General features: G+C 45.0%; 2 protein-coding genes and 1 non-coding gene across 7 annotated transcripts in view; 2 read left to right on the top strand and 1 right to left on the bottom strand.

Moving 5' to 3' along the window:
* The first annotated feature begins 34 nt into the window (after positions 1-34).
* LOC115636732 lies at positions 35-129 on the top strand. The gene has a single exon (XR_003997028.1). It is a non-coding gene; the product is annotated as a Z30 small nucleolar RNA (small nucleolar RNA).
* A 3,053-nt stretch (positions 130-3,182) lies between these two features.
* Positions 3,183-7,423, bottom strand: PEX12 (peroxisomal biogenesis factor 12). 2 transcript variants are annotated; one of them, XM_030536845.1, is made up of 4 exons: positions 7,352-7,423; positions 6,867-7,033; positions 4,726-5,279; positions 3,183-3,928 (listed from the first exon to the last, which is right to left on the bottom strand). In XM_030536845.1, the coding sequence occupies exons 2-4, from the start codon at positions 6,990-6,992 to the stop codon at positions 3,529-3,531; spliced, it is 1,080 nt and encodes a 359-aa protein (XP_030392705.1). In that variant the 5' UTR covers positions 6,993-7,033; positions 7,352-7,423; the 3' UTR covers positions 3,183-3,528. The 2 variants fall into 2 exon arrangements, with proteins under 2 accessions (XP_030392705.1, XP_030392706.1); XM_030536846.1 differs by having other exon boundaries at positions 5,176-5,279.
* Positions 7,424-7,495: 72 nt separating this feature from the next.
* AP2B1 (adaptor related protein complex 2 subunit beta 1) overlaps positions 7,496-24,939 on the top strand; it is a 99,407-nt gene continuing 81,963 nt past the window's right edge. For 3 of the 4 annotated variants that reach the window (XM_030537090.1, XM_030537089.1, XM_030537087.1), the window contains exons 1-5: positions 7,496-7,585; positions 11,808-11,865; positions 15,778-15,883; positions 17,572-17,707; positions 19,829-20,074. In XM_030537090.1, the coding sequence (XP_030392950.1) occupies positions 11,829-11,865; positions 15,778-15,883; positions 17,572-17,707; positions 19,829-20,074 (525 nt within the window). In that variant the 5' untranslated portion in view covers positions 7,496-7,585; positions 11,808-11,828. Of the gene's footprint in view, positions 7,586-10,847; positions 10,915-11,807; positions 11,866-15,777; positions 15,884-17,571; positions 17,708-19,828; positions 20,075-24,939 lie in introns of all 4 variants that reach the window. The other variant, XM_030537088.1, reaches the window with a different exon arrangement.

Genomic DNA, 24,939 nt, shown 5'->3' with positions numbered 1-24,939 from the left:
TAGGTTATGTATTGGAAGAGTGAGATGTGCCTACAGCAATGATGAGTGAAGTATAGTCTGACCTGGTATTGCCAAGGTTTTGTCTTGGTTCTGACCAGGGTGTGATAATGTAATCTTCTCTCTGAGCTGATTCTGGTTACATTAATCTAGAATTAACTATTCTTCTTTGGACACCAAATATTTTTATACATCCTTTAAACTGATTGAATTATGTTTCTAAGCAGCTATCCTGACAGGAGCTATTAGTGAGGGAAAATGAGGAATCCAGTGTTCACTTCTTATATAAAGCTCAAAAAATGAGTTAGTGCAATCAGTTATGTTGGGACCACTGCATCCTGACTTATTTCTGAGGATATAGTGAAAGCAGGTTACATTCCTAAGTTCTCTCTTTTTGAATCTTGGATGTTCTTCCATTTTATTTACCTTTTTATAAAATATGCAAACTTGGTTAAATTGTAAATTATGCAATAGCTATTAAGGAGGCCTTTTAAAACTATGTTCTAATTCAGCTTTCTTTCTTTTTTTTTAGCACTGGGTATTAGTTTCATGTTCAGATGTCTGTTCACATGGAGCACAATGGACTAATTGGAGCATCAAATCCAACACATTATCTTTGTAAGACTTGGGTGGGGATTGTAGAGCAATACTGAATGCTTAAAGGATGTAACCAGTTAAGTAAAGTCTGCTTCATTAGAAAGAGATGCCAGGGTAGAAAAAGATTTATTTTTTTCCTACTTAAAACAATTATTGAAGTGCAAATACAGACTGAAGGTCCAGTGTCATTTACAGTAACTCCTCACTTAATATTGTAGTTATGTTCCTGAAAAATGCTACTTTAAGTGAAATGATGGTAAGCAAATCCAATTTCCCCATAAGAATTAATGTAAATTGTGGGGGATTAGATTCCAGGGAAATTTTTTTCACCAGACAAGACATCATATTCATATACTGTGTGTGAGTAATTTTTATATTACACACACAGTATACGTTTTAATACTGTACACAGCAATGACGACCGCATGGCAGAGAGAGACAGACACACCCACCATGTGTAAGAGAGAGAGCTGCGCATTGCCCCTTTAGGTATGCTGACCCCACTCTTAAGTACATTGTTGGCAGCAGCTGCTGTCTCAACTTGCTGATCTACTTAAAAAGGCAAGCTGCCTTCATCCTGAGCCCTGTCATGGCCCCCTGCTCTGTGGGGAACTTACGTGGGGGGGCTGCTGGTCCACCCTGGTTCCAAGCACCACCAGCTAGCTCCAACAGGCTGCTCTTTCTGCAAGCAGTGGACAAAGCAGGCAGCGGCTGAATAACATTATAAGGGAGCATTGCACAACTTTAAATGAGCATGTTCTCTAATTGATCAGCAACAAAACAACGTTCACTGGGACGACTAAGTGAGGAGTTACTGTACTGACTTTAAAATTATATAAATCTCAAGTCATGACACTAATGAATCACTGACTTAAAATTAACTTAAAAGTTTCGAAGTCCATAGGACTAAACATAATTCAACAGAAATGTCAGTGATCAGTCATGGGCTGCAATAAGGAGACAAACTCTTTTCTTCACTTCTGCTAGCTGAGAGTGAGCAGCGCTATTGGACACCAAAAGATCCTGGAAAAAAATTAATCCTAAAACCACCTTTTCAATAAACACTCTAGCCCCAGTCTGGTAGCCTTTATTTACATGAGCAGTTGTACTGGAATCAGTGGGACTATGTTTGTAGATTTGTGTAATCAAGCCTTCTGGGACTGGCCATGTTGTAAGGTTGTATTATTCTCCTGGAGCACCATGGTTATCAATTTTTCAGAAAAAATATAACAACTGTTGGGAAATATTTGCTGAAGCAAGATGTAATGGATGATATGAATTAATTCCAAATCTGAGCTATATTAAAAAGGCTTGTAAAATCTACTTAATCTTGAATAATCTTTCACTGAATGTGACTTTTTTTTTTTTCCAAATAAGGTATGTTTGCATGAGCTCACTTAAGCTGGTGAAGTGTCTGTATTTGTAGATCCCATAGTATTTGTGGAGGCAGCAAAATGAGCCTGCCTTCCTATTAGTATGCCTCCAAAGGTAGAGGTAGCCATTAGCACTGGTCTGGTATCTAAACTGATGGCTTTTCATTTTAACAGTGTACAGGAGTTAGGGACCCTTCTTGGGCCTCAAAGGATTAAAAAAAAAAACTTGGCTCTTAATGTGAAAAGATTGTACAAGTTCTTTGCAGCACGTTGTTAGAAGGCTAAATTGCTGTTTCTGTAATGTATTGTAATACCATACCAGCTAGGACAGTCTACTGCTGCCCTCTGTTGTTTCAATAGAAAACAAGGTTCACACTTCATGAAAAGCTACTCCTTCCAACTGGCTAAAATGACCTGTGCTTAACTAGATCAACCAAAGTTCTGTGGAAGCAGGAATCAGCTTAAAATCACCATTAGACAATTTTGATCTCTAAGCAGGCTGATTATCGAAGGAGACATTTCAGTATGACCAAATGGACATAAGGTGCTAAATGAAGCTATACTACACCAGTCCTAATTAAAACTGGCAAACTGCAGCCTAAGTCTTGGCTCCTCTTGAGTATGAGGACACTGCTCCCTGATTACAACTTCCACCATGTGTGATTTTACTATGACCTTTGGGTCTCCACCAACTGTCCATATATTATGATGAAAGCAGCTACAGTCTGATTCAGTTCATGCAAATAGGAACTTTCAGATCAGCAGTTTGAGTGGTTTAAACCATTAGATAACAGAAGTGGAATAAGTCTAGTTGGGTCCTAATTCCCAGTATCATGATAGATAGGAAGGAAGAGAGAAGCAGCTTTGCAATGTCAGTAATCACTAACAGATTTGAGGATATATTAAATAAAGCAAGTCTGAATCGGCACGGTTCCAGTTCTATCTGGCTTCAGTCACATATGCTCAATAAACCCAATTCAGACAGAGGGCATCCTTTCCCAGGCTTGGGCTAGTGGTGCCTGGCTTGCTAACATCACCCCGAGTTGTCCAAGGGGAGATTTGGGGAAGGTGGGGGGTTAAATTTATGGCAAATTGTCATGAATTGTGGGTCTAGCCCTGTTCTGTAATGCTCCCTTGTGAATGCCAAGGTTGAATAATCTGGAAGCAGAGCTGGGGAGAACATGATGAATCTTAGGAACCTAGAAGATGCCAGGCTGGAACTGAGTAGTGGTTTATTTAGGGCTGTATCTGCCTTTGAAAGTGTTCAGCACCAGAGCCTTCTGGTTGAGAGTCTCAGCCTAGCCCTAGCATCTCAGAATTGGATAGAGCAGCATTTAAGGCAGCAAAAACCCTAGTGCTACTGCTGAACCTAGTGTCCAAATGTGCCTTAGAGCCTGATTACTCTGCTAATAAATGGTCATTGTACCTTTTGCTGCCCTAGTAATGTGTTATACACAGTCCGGCTGGCACAAAAGTTGTGTTCCAGTACAAAAACCTAGAGTATACAGTGCCTGAACCAATTATGGATCTGCTTTGTAAGAGTCAGTGCCATGCACTCCCTTCAACTTTCAGGGGAGTACAGCTTAACAAGGTGCTGCAGCTCTGTAGCATAGCCGGTGATGGGGCACCTTTGGTGACTCTTTACGTAAGTGTAGACACAGCGATAACAAAACACAAAGCCAGATGTAGAGAGGACTGTGTCGTTGGCTCGGATTTTGCGGCACAAGGGGCACACTGTCTTCAGTTTTGGTAAGAGAGGTGAGCCCGTGCTGTAGTCCAGGTGTACGGGTGGCGGAGGAGTAGGCAACGCAGTCAATGATTTGATGGTCTCCTGGTTCTCAGATGAGTACCACCAGTCCAGAAACTGCAGGAAGAACACGCCCACGGAGAGGCCGGTGGAGAGGGATAAGGCAACTCCTCCCAATGCTTTTTTCACTGCTGATTGCACTTGCTCCTTAATGCTGCAGCAGGGAGAAAAGGTAGAGACAGAAAATTTACACAGGGTGCTAACTAATAGTGCTGATGGACAATAGTGCAGAGGCAGTACCCAACTGCATACCAGAGAGAGACTTCAGGGCTAGTCAGTACTGCTTTTTAAAAAGATACCTTGTTACAAATGTGATGTTTACATTCTTTAGAATCAACTGAGGAAAGGAACAACAGGTATTTTAGGGAGGTGTAAGTTGGTGCATGGAACTTTTTTAAAACTTGGAAGGTAGATCCAGACCCACTGAAGTTCTTAGGTGGAAGGAGTGGGGCTGAGAAGGATTGGGGTACAAAGGAATTAACCTATGGTTTAGTTTCAAAGCAGGCTCGGGTTGGGAGTGTCCAGAACTCATTGCCTTCTGGTCAGGATTTCTGTAGAAACAGAAATACTAGTCCCCTTCCACTGGCAGACAGTTGGTCCCACTCACCCACTTTGGTGGAAGTTTCAGAAGACTACCCAAGGATTGAACAGGTCACAGAGACTGAATTCCTGCAAGTTAAGGCCGTTTTGGAACCAGGGACCTCTGAAGTTAACTCTGACAGGCAGGCTACTAGACTCTGCTCCCCACTTCAAAGAAGTTCACATTGAGGTTTTAAATATAAAAGGAAACATTTGACAATATTAGGAGCCCTGTTTGAGGCCCATACGGTACCTCTTAACACTGAGACAGTTTTATGCTAAAGCACCATCTGGGAATAGAAAGCCCCAAAGATTCCCACATGAGACTGCAATAATTCTAAGCTGTATTTGTCTAGCTCCTTTCTAACTCACCTGTGAGCTGGCTGCTGGCTTGCAGTACCTACTGCTAGTTTCTGCTCCAACGCCTGGATGTCCTCTGCTGTCAGTCTAACCAGGCGTACACCAGCCAGGCCCAGCAGTGGGGAATGATTCTGAGCCTTACCAAGGATATAGCACAGCTGCTGGCTGAGAAACCAACCCTCCCAGGCCATGTTTACAAAGGGATAGGCTGCTAAAAAGGCCCTGTAAAAGCGCTTCCAGGAGGATGATGGAGGATGGATGGAATATTCGTCCTCTTCCCTCAGACTAGAAACCAGTTTCTCCAACTTTGTTTTCAGATAAGGAATGAGAACCAACAAGAGCAGAGACTTCCAGTGTTGCTTCTTTGGCAGCCCAGCACTGGCCAGCTGATGCAGCCCCTTGTTGTCTCCCACCGCTATCCTCTTTAGGCCATAGAAGTTTTCTGAAAAAGAGGCACTACACCTGGACAGAAAATGCTGCTGGAGCAACAGATCCAGGAGGGTGTAGATCTCATCAAACCAATGCCAGAGGAAGCCATAGCGGCCAGGGTTGGATTCAGCAAGCACCTAACATAAGATACAGGGAAGGAAATGGTGTCAAAGAGCCACTCAGTTAAAGCAATTATGGCCTATGTATCCAGTATAAGAAATGGTTCAGAAACAGAGACTTGAGCAGTGATCAGAATAAGACACTAGCTAATAGAACTTTGGCCCCATGGGGAAAATTAAATCCTTCAGTTTGCTACCAGCATACGACTGGCAATACTGTATCTGTGTGACTTTAGCCAGATGTGAATTCCAGGGGTGAAAGGTGAGTAAAGGGCAGTTCACAGGGGACATGGTAGTGATCTCCCTCAAACACTGTCTGCGTATGTATCCTTGCTGAGCTGGAGACTCAGATGCACTGTATATATTTGTGTTTTCCCTCCATGAACATTTGTTCGATATAAATGCCTTAGTACTCCATGTCTGGAACTAAAGTAGCATTGTCAGCAGCAGTCCAGGCAGAAGGACTTAGATCTGGGCACTCATCCCTTTGTGTGCTAGAGAAAAAGGTGATCTAAGCACAGAGCCAAGACCTCATGAGTGCCAGTCAGCCCTACTTCTGCTTTTGAGCTCATCTGTTTTTTTGGACAAGCCACTTTACTTCACTGCTTGAGTGTCCCCAGCTGGATAAAACATTTCCCTCCCTCACAGGCTTGCTGAGAGGATTAGTTAATGTTTGCATAGTGATCTGAAGATGGGGAATGGTAATCCGGTGCACTAATTATATGCAATTTCTCCCATTCTTCAACAGCACAAAAGAAATGTCCTGTACCTACCACAGGGCAACTTGCTTTCCACACAGAGGAGCCCTTTAAATTTTATTTCTGGGAGTCCAGCGTTCTCAGCTCCTGTGCCATTATAGCAACAGCAGTGGAGAGAGGTTACAATCTGTGTGCTATACTGAGCCACTGCACCTGCTCAGGCACAGGAGTTCTATATAGCACTTTGCCCTTTTATAGCACCTTCCATTTAATGATCACCAAACTCCTTTCCCAACGTTAATTAATTAGCTCTCCCAACCTCTGTGTGAGGTATGTATTATCCCTCATTTTACAGACAGAAATTAAGTGACTTGCCTAGGGTCTATGGAGAGTCAGTGTCAGAGCCAGGAATAGGGTACTGATTCTGCTTTAATCATTAGCCTGTACTGCTTCTCATGGATAGGCTAACTGACACCAAGCACATGCCTGGCACATTCAAATTGTGATTCATCTTGAACACTGTCACTTATTTTCAGAATCATGACACAAAACACTTTGTCTTCTAAGGTTCAATCCATAGCACATGTTTATGATGGCGTAGTAAGCCCCTGCCACTAGGTGTTTCCAGTGAAAAGACTGGCATATGCCCTTCCTTGAAATAACACTGCTGCAGTAAATTTTGTAAATGCAATCGAGTAATGCAGTCACTGAGACTTCAATGCTATAAGCAGAAGATGCTAGGTGGAGACATTAGAAGGTACTATTCCCCCTATGAAATACACATACCTTTTAACTTGGCCTAATGGAACACCAGATTCACGTGATGCTATATTTTATATGTTCACATTTCTCGTGCTCTGTGGATGCCACCTCCTCCCTAAAGTCGGGGGGTGGGGGGCATCTTTACCTTGACCACATGCTGAAGTGCAGGTCTCACTGCTGACATCAAGCTGTCCTGGGCCACCACTTCAAAGATGGAAGGCCTGTCATCGCTGGCTGAAGCAGCGGTGAGATGGGCCCCGTGCTCCGCCATGGCTGGCTCCGTGCAGCAGGATCCTGCCCTCCCCGCGGTAGCTGGGACAAAGGAAACAGGAGGTGGGGGGGGGGTGTTTTCATGCTCAAAGTCCTTCCCAGCCCAAGGGAAAGGGCTGCGGGCTGAGCAGCTGCTGTGACGCTGGCGTCTGTGCCCCCCACGAGGGACCGGGGGGGCTGGGCTGGCTCAGCGGAGGGGCGAAGGAGCCTCCAGAAAATGGGTGAAAAGCGCCATGGAAACAGCCTTGGCGAGCGGCCCGGGGGGGGGGGTCTGAGATCGGGGGGGTCTCGCTCTTGGACCAGGCTCCGGGGGAGGGGGAGGGGGCGGGCTGGGTCTCACCGGCCCGGCCCCACACTTACCCCAGCGCCTCTCCCGGCGCGTTCCGCTCCCCACTTCAGAGCGGGCCCCGGAAGCGGGAGCAAGAGGCGACGCTCTGCCCCCCCCGCCGCGTCTCTATGGCCTCGGCGGCACGGACACTCTAGGCGGCGCGAGGGGGAAAACTCTATCGCCCTGAGTCTTCCGAGCCGCCCCGCTTCCGGTTCCCGTCCCCAGCCGCCGCCTCCGCAGCGGAGTGTGTGTGTGTCCCCGCCCCGGTGAGTGTGGGCCGGCCCCGCCCGCTCCACGGGACAGGCCCGGCGGGGGGCGTCGGGGGGCCCCGGAGGGGACCAGGCGCCCGGGGGCGAGGCTGAGCAGGGCCCTGGGGCGCAGGAACGGGAGCTGCCCCGGGCGGGTCCCGCCGCCCTTTGTTCCCAGCCCCGCCAGTGCCGGGCGGAGCGATTGGAGCCTGCGGCCCTTCGCCGGGCATCTGGGCTGCCCCCAGAGCGGCCGTGGGCTTCAGGGGGACGCGGGGTCCGTGGCGGCCTGGGGGGTCGCGGGGGGCCTGGCGCCGGCTGCCGGCGTCGCCGTGGGAGGGGGCGGAAGCTGGGAAGAGGTGGGTCGGGGGGAGGGAGCGGGCTGGGGCTGGGTCACTCACTGCTGCCAGCGCCAGGCCCCCCGCTAACACCCCAGGCCGCCTTGGACCCCACGTCCCCCTGAAGCTTGGGGCCCCCCGAAGCGCATTAAGCCCAAACATTGGTGGAGCCGGACCCGCGGTCCTACATTTTGATGGAGCACGGGCACCGCAGGCCCATATAACTCGTCGCCAATGCCCAGCCCCACTCGGACCATCCCTCGCCACCCAGGAGCTGTTCCTGGGTGGGTGAAGCGCACACAGCTGGGTGGGCTGGCCCAGCGCTCAATCGGGTTAAACCGGGGCTGTTTCCTAGGGAGACTGGGGACCCACCCATTGATCCAGAGCATGTCTAGCTTCTGTGTACCAACTGGGACAGTTCCCATTCCAGAGTTCCCAGATTAATCATTCACTCAGATTGTCTCAGTCTGAGACTTTTCCCTTTTAGACTTTAAGAAGGTGAGCGTCGTCACCCCTGAGATTACCCTGGGCACAAAACTAGATAGGGCTGTAGATTGCTGTTACAGAGTTTTGGGTGGACAGGGTTAGTGTTCGTCAGTTACAAGACCCATCTTTCTTTGAGGCTATTGTGCAAGACTGTTTGTCTCTGGATGTAGTGATTCCTTTATTCCTGCTGTAGTCACTGAATTAGACACATCTGGTTCAATCTAAATTTGAATTTCAGACACTTAAAGGAACAACATGTTGGTGCTAGATGAGACTGGAGCCTACTGGGTATTTTCTTGTCATGTTCTTGTTCTTATCTGGGAGTGAACTGTAAACCTCTTGTTGCAAACCTCAAAACCATTCCCAATTTACTTGTTCCGAGTTTAGCAGGTGCTGGTTAGACACTGGGCTCCAGGATGGCAAAGATGAGCTATCGTTACTTTACAAGCTCGGTCATCTTTAAACATCCCTCTCAGTTCTTGATAATAAAAATGGCTGTTTTCCATCTTTAAAAATGTTTCAGCTTTCCTCCTGTTTTGAATTGTGCAGAAAAAGCTGGCATTTCCTTGACAGTTATTTGAAACCATTGTCATTTGTGAATCACTGCTCTCGGGTCTCTCTTTGTTTCTTGGGTTTCACCTGAGACTAGCTGTGCCCTGTAATGTGTTTGCTTAGTAAACCAGATTATACTGAGTACCACTGGGAAATTGCCTTTGACAGCATGTGTGAAGCTAGCTCAAACACAGAATGAAGCAAAATACTCTGCATCCTGGGGAAAGGCAGCCTTGCGTTGTATTTGGAATATTGTAGCTGTGGTACTTATTAAAATAATAGTGTTAAATGTTAGTTGTATCTGCCAAATCAGGAGGTCATTAAGACATGTACAGTGACTAGATTTAAATAAGAGTGGAGTAATTTTATGACTGCTAATGACATTGTAGCTGAGCAAGCTAAAATAATAAGGGTAGTGAAATCTCAGGCTTCAGGGCATAAAGGTCACCTGTGAAGTTTAGCAAGGAATTTTCTTCCTCTGTGTTGCATTGCACAGTTAGTGAAATGTGTATTGTTGAGTTTCTGGCCTTTCCTTAAATAACCAGGTATTGGCCATTATTAGAATACCAGACTAAATCAGTGCAGGGTCTGGCCGGGGTGATAGACCCTGTGTGTAAGAAAACTAAAGCATAGTGAGAACTACATTAATTCTCATAACACTGGTAATGTGCCCATTACTTTAGTAAATGAAAGACATTTAAGTTCTCTTTCAAACTAGGCTAAAATCCTAAGCAGTGTGTCAGCAATAACATTGCAGCTGCAGGTAGGCTGCATTTTTAATTATGAAATGAGACTTGTAGCAACTTCCTCTCTTGGAAAGCTATGGGGATTGCTGCCAAGACTGGTGAGCTTCAGGAGATTAAATTCAAAATGATGCTATATCTCCCCCCCACACACTTGTGGTTTTTTTTGAGTATCCTTCTCTGTCTTTGTTTTCAAAATTACCTCTTGTGTTGCTGTTCCCAAACACAAAGTTAGCCTAGTGGTAAAGCAGTAGCAGAACCAGAACGAATAATCCTGATCAAGGTCACCCTGCTGCAGCTGCTGGGCTGAGGGTAGGTACAACTGCAAGAGCACCCTAGACAAGATCTAATGAGGATTGCTGTTTCCCACTCCTTGGCAGCTGGACAGGATTACAGCTGTGCCTAGAGTCTCCCACACGGAGAAAACAGACAGCGACCAGAATTATCTCATTACTTCTGCTGTTACTACTCATAGTAACTTTACTGCTGAAGCAAGAGAAACAACAGCCTTAAGCATCATCTGGAGGCAAAGGAGAATAGATAAGCATAATATGAGGGAAGGAGGTATGGTATGATAGGACCAGAAGCTCCAAAAGGATGTGTTTAGTATGGTGGGGGATGAACAGCACAGACAGGAAGTGGTGCTGGTCTGCTATTCTTTTGGGACAGAAAGAGTTCAAAACCAGATTTGTTCCCTTGGGCCAGCAGGGCCTGGGAGCTCTGTGGAGGCAGGAGAATCAGTCCATGGGGAAAAGCTGTCTTGTTTGTTTTGTAGCCAGCACTTCAGGCTGACAGGAGGAGGGCACAGGCTCAGTCTGTTACATGGGGATCCACATCAGTTTTTCAGCTGAGGAAGAGTCATTAGGAAGAACAGAGGTGTCCCTATCCCAGGAAAAAAGGAAGAGTAAGAGTGAAATAGGGGCTGGAGAGAGAGAAGCAGCAATGAGAGGAGACAGGGAGAGCGAGAGAAATGGAGAAGACAGAAATGCACATAAGACAAGAAAGGAGATCGAACAAAAACAGGAAAGGAGAGAGAGAAAAATTAGGAAAGGAGTTGATTGGATAATTATAGGGGCAAGTTATATTTCAGGTTTTTGGCTCTGATACTAATTTAATAATCAAAAGAAATAAGACTTCTCTCTCCCATGCTTGTCTTTTCCCCAGGTACTAATAGTTTGTGGGAGAGTCTCTTTCCTCCCTGGCTGTCACCAATCACATTTAAAAAAAAAAGGTGAAATGGATTCTACATTCTTCCTGATATGTTTGTGACGTCCCTATAATTTGTACATGTTGTTGGTAATCCACTCCGTTTTGTGAAACAAAGAAGTGCAAGTAGTCGGGAAGCCATTCTGACTGGAGTCCTATAGTAACAGACCAACGTGTCCCCATGCAACCGGGTCCTCATGACCAACGTACCTATAACAGCAAACCGGCATTTGCAGTGCAGCCCTACAGTAACAGGCCAGCGTCCAGATAGCGTGGTAGTGAGATGGAAAAGATTTCAGCTTCAAGTTTCCACAAGTTTCTTGTAAAACACTTTTTTTATAAGTGATGCTTTGTGTATGAGGAATGAGGAAAAACGTTTTCTTGATGCATGTGGGGAATGGTCTGTTTTGCGGTTACTTCTGTGATGCAACCCCAAAATGCACCAGTAGGGGGAGACTACCCTTTCCTTACTTATGTCCCTCCATTGTCTGAAATGGGTTGTTCTGAAAGGTGAATCTGTTTCCATAAATGAACACTTCTTAAATATAACCTCACTTATGAGGGGAGGAGGTGAAAGAAATATCTGGAGAACACATAAAGGTCTTCTCCCTCAGTATAATTAAAAACATCCACACCAGGGAGGATTGAAAGAGCAGGGTGGGAGATTGTTGAACCCCTTTTCTGCCCTATCAAAAACAAACTGCTGTGTTTTGCCAGCAAACTTCAGTTGAAACTTCCTCGATTTAAAAGAAGTATTTCCTAAGTTACCTCACTAGTTGGTGCGGCACAAAGGTTATATGTACAGAACCCTTTTTTCCTTACGATATTCCTGCCAAGCCTTGTTTCTCTGCGTGGTGTAGTTTGCATAGTGGTCGACAGCAATTGCAACTTCTATTCACATGTTCATTGTTCTTGCAGGTGTGCTAAGGAATCGGAACCATGACGGACTCCAAGTATTTTACAACCAATAAAAAAGGTTAGCTTTAAACTCTTACCAAATATTGCAGCTTCCTGGAGATGCTGGCTGGCTGTCATTTTAAAGTGGCTTTTGGAACTCCACTTGGAAGAATTTGTGCTCTCCTGTTAGCTTTGTCCCCATTTCTCCTCTCAATCATCCAGGGAGAAGTTCTTCAAAAGTAGGCCATGAAAGAGTCACTGAGCCCCTCCTTCCCCCTTTTCCTCTGGTAGCATCAAAAGGCAGGACTGAAGTGCTGAATAGTTTTGCAATGCGCAAACTCAGGGACTCAGATTATCTTTCCTGACTTCCTGATTTTCCGGAGCATCAGGGAAGCAAAACTTGGAGATTTGAAATGTATGACTTGTTTGGAGGTTTAGGGTTGGATTGAGGGTTCAGGACCATGGACAGTTGTCCAGTCAGACAACTAGACGTGTGCTTGGGTTGGGTGGCGGGAAAGAATAGGCTTGAAGGGTCTGGGTGTTTATACGTGCACATTTTTAGCCATTTGGAAGGCTTGTTATGAGCTCACAACAGACTCTTTTCTAAAAAGTTGTGGGTCCTCTCTTGCTGCCTTCTCAAAGTCCATGGAGAAATCTACCAGAAGAGCCAGATATCCAATTCATCCATCCCACAACCAAACTCCTTACCCCTGTGCTCCACATGACTTTACTGTAACCATTGGTGTCACTTAGCCCTAGTGATCATCCGTAACACCTTGTTGAAAGAGATGGTGTTTCTGAAATATTGTGGATCATGGGTATAAAGTAGCCATGATGCACACTTCAGGGAGGCATTCCCTTACTCCACCACTGTGGAGTCATTTGTCTTACTCTTAAACTCTGGCCTAAGAGACTAGCAGTAAATACAGACCATTAACTCCAAGCCCTCCAAACTCTGCCTTTTCTATGGACGTTAGTGCTGCTGATCCTGCATTTTGTTATGGCTGCAGATTGGAGTCTGGGTTGGGGGAAGATGTTGATTTTTGTCTCTAGCTCCTTCAACTGTGTCAGAATGTTTAAATGTTTCTGTTGAATGATCCGTATTGCCATTTGTGTTGCCATTATGCTTCAGAGTGAACACCTTATTGAAACAAAATGAATTGATGTCTTTTTAGGAGCTTTTCTGCGCAAGGAGACTCAGGAAATTGAATTCAGATTAATGAAAGGTGTGAATTTAAAATGGTTTAGTTAAACTGCAGTAAATCTCTGTGTGGATGTTATTACTCAGAATTAAAGAGGTCTTAATTTGGTGTTAGCTTAATTCACAGTAAATTCATCTAAACTGAATTAAGGCCACTTTAATTTTGAATAAGTGTGTCCACATGGGGATTTAATATGATTTAATATGATTACACTTTAGAAGTTAATTTGGAGCAACTTTCCTGAGTGTCCCCATGTAGATGAGCCCTTGGAGAGAAATGACAGCCCTAGCTTCAAATTCAGCCAGGTAGCAGGAAATTGGATCTCACTGGGATGGTTATAAGATTGCCATAATCTTTTTTAAAAAACAGAAGTGTGTACATTCTACAGAAACTGATGCAGACACAAGGAAAACACTGGTGCTGCATACTGGATCAGCTGGACTCTCAGACTTGCTCTCAATAAGAGTTATGAGCTGCATATCTTTCTCAAATGGCTAGCAATGGAAGCAGCCACAATATTGTTCTTCAGAACAGTAACTTCTGCTCCTTCCCAATGGCCTGCTTGAGTCATTGGCACTAGGGCAGGGAACTTACTTTACTCTGTTAAACACAATGTGAATTTACAGCATTATAAAAGTCATTTATAACGACTTAGCACCTTCAATGCATCGTTCTACAAGCCAATTCTTCTGCTGCTGCTGCTGTTTCCTATGGAAACTGTGGCTTGCTAACATAATGGCCCATCGTTGGAGGAAGTGAGAGGCATATAGTTTATGACTATCATCTTTGCAGTTCATTCCTTTTTGACTTCGTGGTCGTGCCTGATCAAAGCTCTTGGCACTCAGTGTATTCATGAATCAAACGGCACTTGCTAGGCTTCACAAACTGAGCTCATGTTTAGGGAGGAACGTAGGATTTATGTACCTCTCAGCATGCTAGGCTGCTTTGCCTTTTTCCCAGACATGCCGGCCTGCTAGGCTGTCCTAAGAATATCATTTGGAATAAAACATCTTTACGGATATTGATTACAGTCTTCTTTTAAATGAGTTGGTATGAAATGCCAGGCAGGTTTCACTGGCCCATATCACATTACTGGCTTTTAAACAAGATCAACAATAGTGCCTGATGCTAACGAATCCGTTTCCTCAGTGTGTTCTTTATAGTTTTCAAATCCCTTGCCATATTTTGTTTGCGGTTTAGGTAATTACCTTCATTTCCTCCACCTGCAGTCTGGCATGGTGGAATCAACAGCACAACTTTCCGTCCCAAAGAGACTGTTGTCACATATAGATTCCTGGCTTGACCGTTCCTTTTCCTGTGTGAGCAGCGATCAAGAGAAACCAGAAAATCTGTAGGGACAGAAAATGCAGCTTTGTTCTCATAGCTGTTTGCTATCATGCTTTCAGATTGGAAATCCTGTTCCTACTCCAAAGGCCACGCTCAACCCCCTAAAAACATTTTTGGTTCTTCCAGATATTTTTAGACTCACACAAACATCTGGGAAACAGGCACCTCTCATACCATTCAGCTCTTCTATATTGCAATCATGGGCTCTCCAGGACAATCCTACAGTAGTTTGTCTGCATTGGTCTACGTGGAGCAAAGGTTTAGGCTAGAGTGTAGCATTGCCAGGGGCGCTTTGATCCTCCACGAAAGCTCACCCCTGATGTTACCCTTGACTCCTGCTGTGCTGTGTGTCCTTGTTAGGTGGCTTGTGGTTTCTGATGATAGTGATGCCTACTCTGGGAAATCAGCTGCCAGGCAGAGAAGGGTTTGCTTCCTTTCTAAGCCAGGCTTGTCCTACAGCTGCTGTCTGAGCAGAGTTAAGGCCTCAGCTGATTTTGCACAAGGGTAAAGCTGGAAGAATTAATCTCAGGAAGGGTCTCTTCAGTTATTTTATAGGTGTTTTCTGAATCCAGGCATGATTCTTCCTTGAGTGTCTTTTGCTTGTTCTATCTTTTTGCCTGGTCTTTCTTTTTGCCTCACCTGTTTTTTGGGTTTTTTTTGTTTGACTAAAATTGCCCTTCCCTATTTTTGATGCTGCTGGTCCTGCCGTTTTTGTATTGCACTGTGATCTGTGTCATCCCCCCGTTCCCTCACTTGTGCTTGCAGGAAGCAAACGGTGACAACAATGAAGCTAGGAAAGTCTGGGCAGAATTCTCTGCTAAGCTGAGCCACAATTTCGTACATGTTCTGGTCCAGTGCCCCCCTCTCTGCACCCTCGATCTTTTTGGTCCTTGTTATATGATAGTTTCTTTGTGCACTTTCTCAGGGGCTAATTTAGCAATGTGGTTTAGTGCCCTGGAAAGCGGTGAGATTCTGACATACATTGTGGCTTTTATGAGCATTTTTCTTTGTGGCCGTGTCCTCCACACCATTGCTAGAGCACAGAAGATCACCTTATTTCTCTTGGCTGAACAGCAACCCCCAGACATCCTTAAGATCGCTTGCCAGGCTTAGGAGCTCATCAGCACTGCTGTTTAACTGGTGAATAGGGCTGAGCAATGTTGGAGCTCTGCTCCGAAGGCTAATCACTCTGACTCGTTGCTGGTCTCGTCTGCCCCAGGCTGTCAAATTTGGGCCTCCCATTGGGTGGTTTTCTATTTTCCCCAGTGCAGCTCGTGCTGCAGTTCTTCTGGGGCCTTCTATAACCTCATGAATCATCCACTAGCCCAAAGATGATGGAAGCGGCATTTCAGCGTTGATGGGAGCACAAGTCACTTTCCCAGGTAACTCTAAAGCTAAATCCACTGGTTTCATGGAATTCTGACTGTTCTGTCTCCTTGCAGGAGAGATCTTTGAACTGAAGGCCGAACTCAACAATGAGAAGAAAGAGAAGAGGAAAGAAGCGGTGAAGAAGGTTATTGCTGCCATGACTGTGGGGAAGGATGTCAGGTAAAGGCTTTTTTCCTCTCCCATATGGTCTCCAACTTCATTATCTCCTGTGTTGGGAGCCTTTCTGTCCTGAAACACTGTGATAGCATTTGAATTCACACAATCATTTGGGAGGTTTGATGGATTCTGAACATCTGGAAACCTTGTTACTAATTCTGACCCAGTTACAAGTGAAATGCATTTAGCTCTTATATAGCACTCTGCACCAGTTGGTCTCAAAGCACTTTATGAAAGAGGGCAGGATCATGCCCGTGTTGCAGATGGGGAAACTGAGGCACAGACTGGGGCAGTGTCTTGCCCAAGGTTACTCAGCAGGCAGAGCTAGGAATAGAACCCTGGTCTTCTGAGTCCCAGTCCAATACTCTATCCTGCTGATCTCCTCTTAATTTCTATGGATATTTGTCCATCATACTGTCCTAAACTGGGAATGAATGGGCAGTCTCTTCTTTGGGAAACTCCAGGGCTGGAAGAGTAGAGGCATCATTGGCCAGGATCAAGTGCTTTATTTGATTGCTGGAAGGTGGTGGTGGTGGCGGTGGTTGGGAAGAAACTTGCTAGCACTTTGCTTGGTTCAAATCAGTCCTAGCTCTTCACTTACATGGGCAATAAATTAATGCACAGAATTAAAAGTATTCTCCAGTGTCGGTTTGGCCAAAGTCTTGTTAAACAAAACCTGTTCATAGTTTAGCTATGTTAGGTGTCTTATCTGGGCTGACATTTTTTTAACCCACTTGTTAGCCTAGATGGGGGTTTTGTTTTTAATTTAAAAAGGTAACTCAGAGGTATTGTTTCCAGATGATTGTGTGCCAGTTGCTATCAGACAAAGTTATGATTTGAACTAACAGTCCTCAAACTAGGCCTTTGACACGGCATCAAACTCTTAAAGAGGAATGCTTATACCAAAGGCAAATAGCTATAAGTATTCTTGTATTGTCTTTGCAGCAACTTGCTTCAGTCAAGGCTTCCAGATTCTCCTGTATCCTGCAGTAAAGTCATTATAATTCTGGGTTCATGATCTGTTGCCAGGGAAATGAATGTAAGGTTCCAAATTAGCATTATGACTTCACTGCAGGACAGCGGAGATGATGAACTGAAGAGACAGTGCCTTTCAAGTACCCCAAGGCCCATGACCCATTTGCTTTGAGATCTGCATAACTCACCTGAGAGATGCAGTAATCCAGTAAAACCTTCCACCCAAGTGCTGCTTACAGATTGCTACATGGCATTTATATGAGCTGTGGTTAAATCTCTTAACTGTTTTAGATTATACTGGGTTAAAATTTGGTTTACAGTTTCAGTCTAAGTTAGTTCTCCTGTCCCCTACTAAACATTGTGAAGTGTTGCTCCGTTCCCTGTTGTTTCAGATGAACCCCAGAACTAGACGTGATGTTAACATTGTTCAGTCAACTTCATAATCAGATACGTCTGCTATAAGAGCATTTTATTTTACCTGCTCTAGGCACTAGTTTATATGAAAACACAGGAGGAGATTAAATGATTAAACTATTATAAAATCGTCTCCAAACTTTGTTTGGGGCGGAAAGTGCCCTCTGATTTGAACAGAACTTCAGACTTACCCTAGCCTCCGTTGATTCCACTGTCATGCTGTCAAACAGGTCATTTACCCTTTGTGCGACAGTTCATCTGACTTCTTTGCTTTCCCCTCCCTCCACTCTCCTTTTATCTAGCTCGCTCTTTCCAGATGTGGTGAACTGCATGCAGACCGACAACCTGGAGCTGAAGAAGCTGGTGTACCTGTACCTAATGAACTATGCCAAGAGTCAGCCGGATATGGCCATTATGGCTGTCAACAGCTTTGTGAAGGTAATTTGGCCCAGGGCTCATCAGAAAACAGCCTCATACAGTTCATGTCAATGTGCTTTGTTTGTCAGGTGCGTCTTCTAGGCTGCAGGTAATCTATGTACTTTTGTACTCCCCAGTCTTTGGGCTCGTGTGGGACTCCTGTGGGGGTGCAGGAAATTGAGAATTGCTTTGCTGTCTCAGACCTGAGGTCCCTCCAGTCCAGTATCCCATATCTGACAGTGGCAAGTGTCTGGTGCTTCAGAAGAAGCCGCATAAGCCTGGCAGTAGGTGGTTCTGAGAGGACCACCCAGAGTAAGTTTTACTGACCCCCATCAGTTAGAGGGTTGCTTATGTCCTGAGGCAGGAGGGTTTATGTTCCTTGTTCATGTCTTAACCTTTATTATAACTCCGGACTTTCTGGTTATCCATAGAAATGTCTAGTCCTCCTTTGAATCCCGCTAACGTCTTTTCCTCAATACCTTGTGGCAATGAGTTCCCCAGGATAACTGTACATTATAGACTGTCAGAATTGGAAGGGATCTCAGGAGGTCATCTAGTCCAACCCCCTGCTCAAAGCAGGACCAATCTCCAAACGGCCCCCTCAAGGGTTGAACTCCCAACCCTGGGTTTAGCAGGCCAATGCTCAAACCACTGAGCTATCCCCCCCATTTATTTAGAACAGTATTTCCTTTTATCAGTTTTAAATTACCTGCCTTTCAGTTTCATTGATTGTTCCCTTGTGTCATCAGAGTAAATGAGTCTGATCCACATTTTTTGTACTGTTCGTTATTTCACATACTTTTACCATGTCATTTATATCTACATCGTCTAACACACTTGACTAAAAGAACCTGTTTCCTCAGTATACTGTTGCTTAATGCTCTAAATAGAATTGAATTGACCTGCCAACATCCAGAAAGTATCAGTAAATAAGTCAGAGCATGTTTCTAAGCTTTTGGTGTGGCAGGAGGGTGTGAGCCTGCTGCTGCGGAGTGAGGGAAGGTGGGGGCACATTCAGAAGGGACATCTGCTTTCCAAGGTCAGCTGTGAAGGTGCAGCTCCCTACATGAGCAAACTCATGGGGCAGAATGTAGTTATCCATTATATCTTATTAGTGAGTGATGTAGCACTTTCTGACCTCCTTCTTTTCCTGCTTTAAAATTTCTCCTCTAATGTGTTATGGAGGGGGTGAACTAAATCACCATCTTAGTTACAGTTCCTGACCTCCAGGAGTTGAATGCATCTGTCAGAGAATCACTTCCGTGTATACATCTGAAAATCAGTCCCTTTCAGGTGTTTTTCCATCATAAGAGATTAAATAGTGCAAGGTAAGCGTGCCTCATGTTGTTGGGGGCTTTCATGCTTCGGTCTTTTGTCTACTGAATTTTGAAACACTTTAACAATATAGATTAATCCTACTGGTAATCAGCAGAAACAGAGGCTGAATTTTTAAAACTGGATTAAAATTACGTTGGTCTTGAGGTGCAAGATCAACTATGTCCAGTTATGCACCCCGCCCTCCCCACCCACCCACAAAAGCAGTGCTAGGCTGAGAGATCTATGATAGCTAAGGTCTGATGCATTGCAAACTACCATGGCTGTGAACCCCAGTTCCATGGTGACACTATGTAGGACGTTTATTTCTAGTTCTGGAGGTCTATGAGAAATTGGCTTGGAAGAAAGTCCCATTATGTTAATTGCCATCTTCCATCCACTTGAATTCTCACACGATTTTAGCGGTCACTACCTCAAACCACCAGGGTTAGAAATCACTGTGTTCTAAGAATTCCCGGCTTTCACATGGCAAAAGCATTCCTCTCTACCTTACTGTCCTTGAGATTGGGTGATCAAGTCAGCTGAAGCTTTGGGTGAGGAAAAACAAACGGCATTGAGAATATGACGTCACTATCTGCAAGCTGCCCGGGCTAGAAACCACTGAGAACCGATAAAGAAAGTTTTCAGAACCAGTAAGCATTCCCAGCCTTTTGTCCGGGACCAGAAAATTGCCTTTCTCTAGTGGGAGGACCCATTGTCTAGGCAGGATAAAATCAGAATATCCTGATCCCAGCTTTCAGCAGCTACGGTGAAAACATCAGTGGCTTGCTTTACAAACTCACTTGTTGCTGTTGCTTCCCTCTGCAGGACTGTGAGGATCCAAATCCGCTGATCCGTGCCTTGGCAGTTCGTACTATGGGATGCATCCGTGTGGATAAGATCACTGAGTATTTGTGCGAGCCACTCCGGAAGTGTCTGAAGGATGAAGACCCTTATGTGCGGAAAACGGCAGCCGTCTGTGTGGCGAAGCTGCATGACATCAATGCCCAAATGGTGGAGGATCAGGGATTCCTGGATTCCCTACGTGACCTGATTGCAGACTCCAATCCAATGGTAACGTATCTCAAATGCACTTCATATTTGTAACGGGGCAGGTAATCAGGAATCCTGAGAGTTCCTAAATGCTCTCAATGTCCCACTTCCTTATGGATGTGTCTACTGGGGAACATTCAGCCCCCATAAAGAGCGGAGAGTGGCTTGTTTCTCCAACACACTCACATTCTCAGTGTCTTTGTAGATTTCTCCACCACGTGAGTCTTCCACTGAAAACCTTTATAGAAGTAAAACTTCAGTTTACGCCAGACCTTTTCTTGGTGTGTACCTCTGTCTCCATTTCCAAACCAGTTTAGCAAAATACTGCATTAAAGAGCCACACTGGAGTAAAAGGAATGTCAATTTGTTTGTTTGAATTTTTGAAGGGTAGAGGAGAATGAAAATACAATTTTGCTGTGAATCAGAACTTGTGCATGACAGGAGTCAAGAGGCAGGATTGGAAGCATATTGCAATATTTTTCTTTAATAGATTTACTGATTTGAAAAGACATATTGATCAGCTTTCTGGCTTACCCAGTCACCCTTTGCGCTGCGGTGGTTATGAAACAGTGTCTGGTGCCTCAGTGGGGCTGGCATTGAAATCAGCCAGTGAGTCAGCTATCTCTGGAATCTTTCTCCCTGGCTGAGACTCAAGAATTACTCCCCTGCCCAGTTCTTCTTTCTCAGATAATGAACACAGATAAATTGGATAACTGTGAAATTCAATCTCGTTCTGTAATTGCCGAAGCCTACTAGGCAGATGGTGAAATGCTGCCACTGTCCTCTCAAAAGGCATCTCCTTTTTCTTTCTGAGACTGTGGGTTCTGTTGGCAATAACAATGGTGTTAAGCTGTGCTGATACCTTGTTTTTGTCTTCCCTTCATTTCCGATACTAGCTTGTTTTAATTCAGGGTTGCTCCCTGAGAATGATATGTTGGATGTTACCGTCTGAGCTCTGCCAAGAGCTAGATGTTCCCGGGCGCGCGCTGTCTCTCTTGGTGAACCACTAAGAACTCTTCATTGGCACCAGAGGTCATTTACCTGTTACACAGTTATCCCCAGCCTCCCTCCAGAAGGAATCGCAGCTTGGGCTCTGAGCTGGGAATGCTGTGCTGCTCAGCTCCTGCGAAGAGAGGAGCATGGTAGTGTCAGGGCCTCTTCAAGCCAGGCCCGGAGCTATACTCATTGACTCCTATAGGAGTCATGTCCAGCTCTCCCGGCCTTGAGAACGGCACTGCCTGATGCAGGGCCGCAGGCGGTCCTGGAGCACTCCCAGCACCATCACTGAGTTATTCCTCATTTTTAGTAATTTTAATATCTAAAGATGGGGCAGAAGGGGAGGAGATTTCCCAGCTAGACAGTGGCTCTTCAAGCCAGGCGTTGAGCACCGTTGTGGGGATGTTTGTACTAAATGAAAACAAACTCAGGCTTTCTAAGGAAATTCGGAGCCGGTGCAGTTACAGGTACAAGTGAGATGCCATGAGATTGCTCCCTTTTCCCAGGACAAATAAAATTCTTGCCCTCGTGGGTGTTGCTGTCATGGAAGTCTTGCTTCTCTTTGTACTTGTATACGGTACACAGACAGAGAGCAGACTGACATCAATTGAGCGCCCTGCACTCTTTTATTGCTCTCCTGGGTCGGAGTTCATCAGCACCATTCTGTTGCCCTCTAACGGGTGCAAAAGGCTCAGTGTTCGTATCTTGCATATTCCTCAATCAGAGTTAAAAATGTACCATAAAGTTTATACGATACCACATCCCTAATTGCTCTGTCTGATGCAACGGCAAGAAGAGACCTTGGGATTCTTGAGCTTCAGTGATTTCAGATACAGGGCCTGTACCTTTGCTGTGCAGGTGCCGATATCTACCAGTCAGGAGAGAGATCTTGTTTGTGCGGCACTGAACTCTTGTCTCTAGGCCTGTCCAAACCATTTACCGCAGTTGCTTTAAGCAGAGTGAAGAATTCTCTGTAATCTTAGGAGGAGCTACAAGTTTCAGCACTTGCTTTTGAATGTAAATAAGTATTGTCTTTAACGGTTAAAACATGGGCATTACATTAAAAAAGCCCACAGCAGATAATAAACAAAAAAGCTGAATGAGGGGCATTTAGAGGAAGTGGCGTCATATCCAGAAGCCAACAGTGGTTAAGCCCGTAAACCCTCTTCAGTCTTCATTTAGAAGTGCAAAGGGACAGGCTAGCTGGATATTTAGGGAGAGGGAGTTCCTAAACTCGAGGGGCTACCGCAGCGGAGTCAGGGTATGATCTCTGTCTAGGAGTTCAGCTATAGGCCACTGGTGTCATAGTGCAGATGTCCGTCAGGAAAAGGTTCAAGGAGGAGGTCTTGAATATAGCATAAAGAGAAGAGCCTCTTATGAAATTCATTGCTGCAAGGGTAGACCAATGAGTCTGGCTTCCCTCTGCCCCACCCCGTGGGTAGGTGGCAAGACAGCTTTTCCAAGGTCAATAAAGGTATGAAGGCATAGCTAAAGGGAAATGGTTTTCTCACCCAGTGAATGACAACTGAAATTCCTAGTAAGCTCTGTGTCTAGTCAGAACTGGAACTTGCTAAATATCCCTTTTCCCTCCGTCGTTCCTGCCTGTTGCAATTAAAGGGGAACATCAGCTTAAAAATTACAGCTCCTCCTCCTTTGGGTTTGCCTACTATAGCTACCAGTAACCCCTAAGATTGCTGTAACTGGAAAAAAGTGAGAGGAAAAACCATTCTCTTTTGTTTCCTAGGCTATGTCTACACTGCAGGATAAATTCGAATTAGCTTAAACCGATTTTATAAAACATATTATAAAGTCGATTGTGCGCGTCCACACTAGGCACATTAATTCGGTGGTGTGCGTCCATGGTCCGAGGCTAGCTTCGATTTCTGGAGCGGTGCACTGTGGGTAGCTACTGTAAAATAATGAGGCCAATAATGTCGATTTGCGTCCACACTAACCCTAATCCGATATAGTAATATCGATTTTAGCGTTACTCCTCTCGTTTTGTAGGAGTACAGAAATCGATTTAAAGAGCCCTTTAAATCGATATAAAGAGCAGTGTAGTGTGGACGGGTGCAGCGTTAAATCGATTTAACGCTGTTAAAATCGGTTTAACAGCGTAGTGTAGACCAGGCCCTATTGTTTGCTTTGTGTATTTGACAGTCCATGCCAGAGTATCAGTTTCACAACTCCCCCTTTTTAGTTAGTTTTTTTCCCTTGTTTGTGTGGGTCTTCCAGTTATATTGTCATCGCAAAAAAGGCCAAAACATTGCTACCCCTTGTGGATGAGCGTGACTTGTGACGCTGGCCGTGTAGCCTTATAACTTCATGTAAACTAGGCAGGGTTGGGTGTGCTCAGAGTTCCTCCGTATCACAGATTTGCTTTATTGTTTTAATTTGTATTTTATCTGGAAACCACAGCCCTTTGTTCTACCACCACATAGAAAGAGAACGTACATACTAAGACATTTCAGAACAGGCTTTGGAAATAGTTGTTATGGTATCTCTCTAACTCTGCTTGTGTCTTTGTCAGGGCTTGTCTTCCCTATGCAGCTAAATCAGCACTACTGCAATTGATGCAGCAGCGTCGATTTTAGCGGGTCAGGTGAAGATGCAGTAAGTCGATGGGAGAGACCTGAACCATCAATTTAATTAATCCACCTCAACGAGAGGTAGATTATGTCAACAGCAGACGCTCTCCCGTCGATGTAGCTCGGTGTAGACACCGCTTTAAGTCGATATAAGTTGTGTTGACTTAAGTTACATAACTTACGTAACAACTAGCGTAACTTGGATGGACGTACGGCGTTAGTGCTCCGCGAGTCCTGGTGCTTTGCTGACGACTTCCATCAGATCATACATGGCCCAACAGTAACAGCAAGGGGAATTTTTACTATGGATACTACACTTACATGAAAATTGAGTGCTATTGGTATGTTTGGCATGGTACATCGTATGCCACTGAGATTTCCAGTGCTGTCTAAGGGAGTTAGCTACCCACTGCAATACTGTTGAATTTCAGTGGGAAGTTCAGTGTTTAATTCCATTAGGTTCCTTTGAAAATCTCAGAACTCATTTCTTAGGGTCTCCTCTAAAAGCTTCATAAACAATGAACTGCGTGGAAGAGAATCTTCCTCCACTATGCCTGTATCTGAAGGAAGAATGGCTGGAGACTTGGCCCTGGAGATGCAGGCTTTCTTGGCATTTCAGATCTGATGGTTAGTCCACTTAAGCCACCACCTCCGGCTTACGTTATTGTTTTCCTTTAAAGCTGTGTCTTGAAACTAACAGGCAGGGACTGCTCTCTAAGCGGCTTCAAGAATGGGAAGGCATTTCTAACTGCAGTGTTTTGAAGTTCTAGGCTTCCCAATTCCCCTGAGGGCTGTTATTTTTCTGGTGGAAAATCTGACCACAGGAGCTCTCCCTGTTCTGAGGAGGCGTCCAGGCCTGTCATATCATGAGAGCAGTGTGCAAGAGACAGCCCCTTGCTACTGCCTTTCACAGAATCCCCAGCTGTTCCTAGGATAGGTGGATCAATGTGCCAGGAAATGTATCTAGATTAGTGGCTGTAAAAAGTCAATGCTCTTGTTTTAATACGGTTAAGTGAATTATCAGGAGAGCTGAGGTATAGATTAATCCATCCATCTCATACAAGACAGCTCCAGAGGGGTAAATTATGCAGTAAATCTGTACATCAGCAGGGGTGCTGAGAGGGAGTCTGTTCATATACCTGGAACCAGGGTCAGTATTTATGAATAAAGATAGGGTGGGCGACAGCTGGAGAAACCCCACAGTGTCCGCAATCCGTTTCTTCAGTGCTGTTTCTAGGGACTACAGGCGTCCAGCAGGGTGGATAATCTCTTAATGCAATTCTCGCAGGAAGCAAGAAGAGA

Source organism: Gopherus evgoodei, chromosome 17 (assembly GCF_007399415.2).
Source record: "Gopherus evgoodei ecotype Sinaloan lineage chromosome 17, rGopEvg1_v1.p, whole genome shotgun sequence".
NCBI classification, from domain to species: Eukaryota; Metazoa; Chordata; order Testudines; family Testudinidae; genus Gopherus; species Gopherus evgoodei.
The sequence above is the reverse complement of the archived record's forward strand: the minus strand, read 5'-3'. Positions and strand labels throughout refer to the sequence as shown.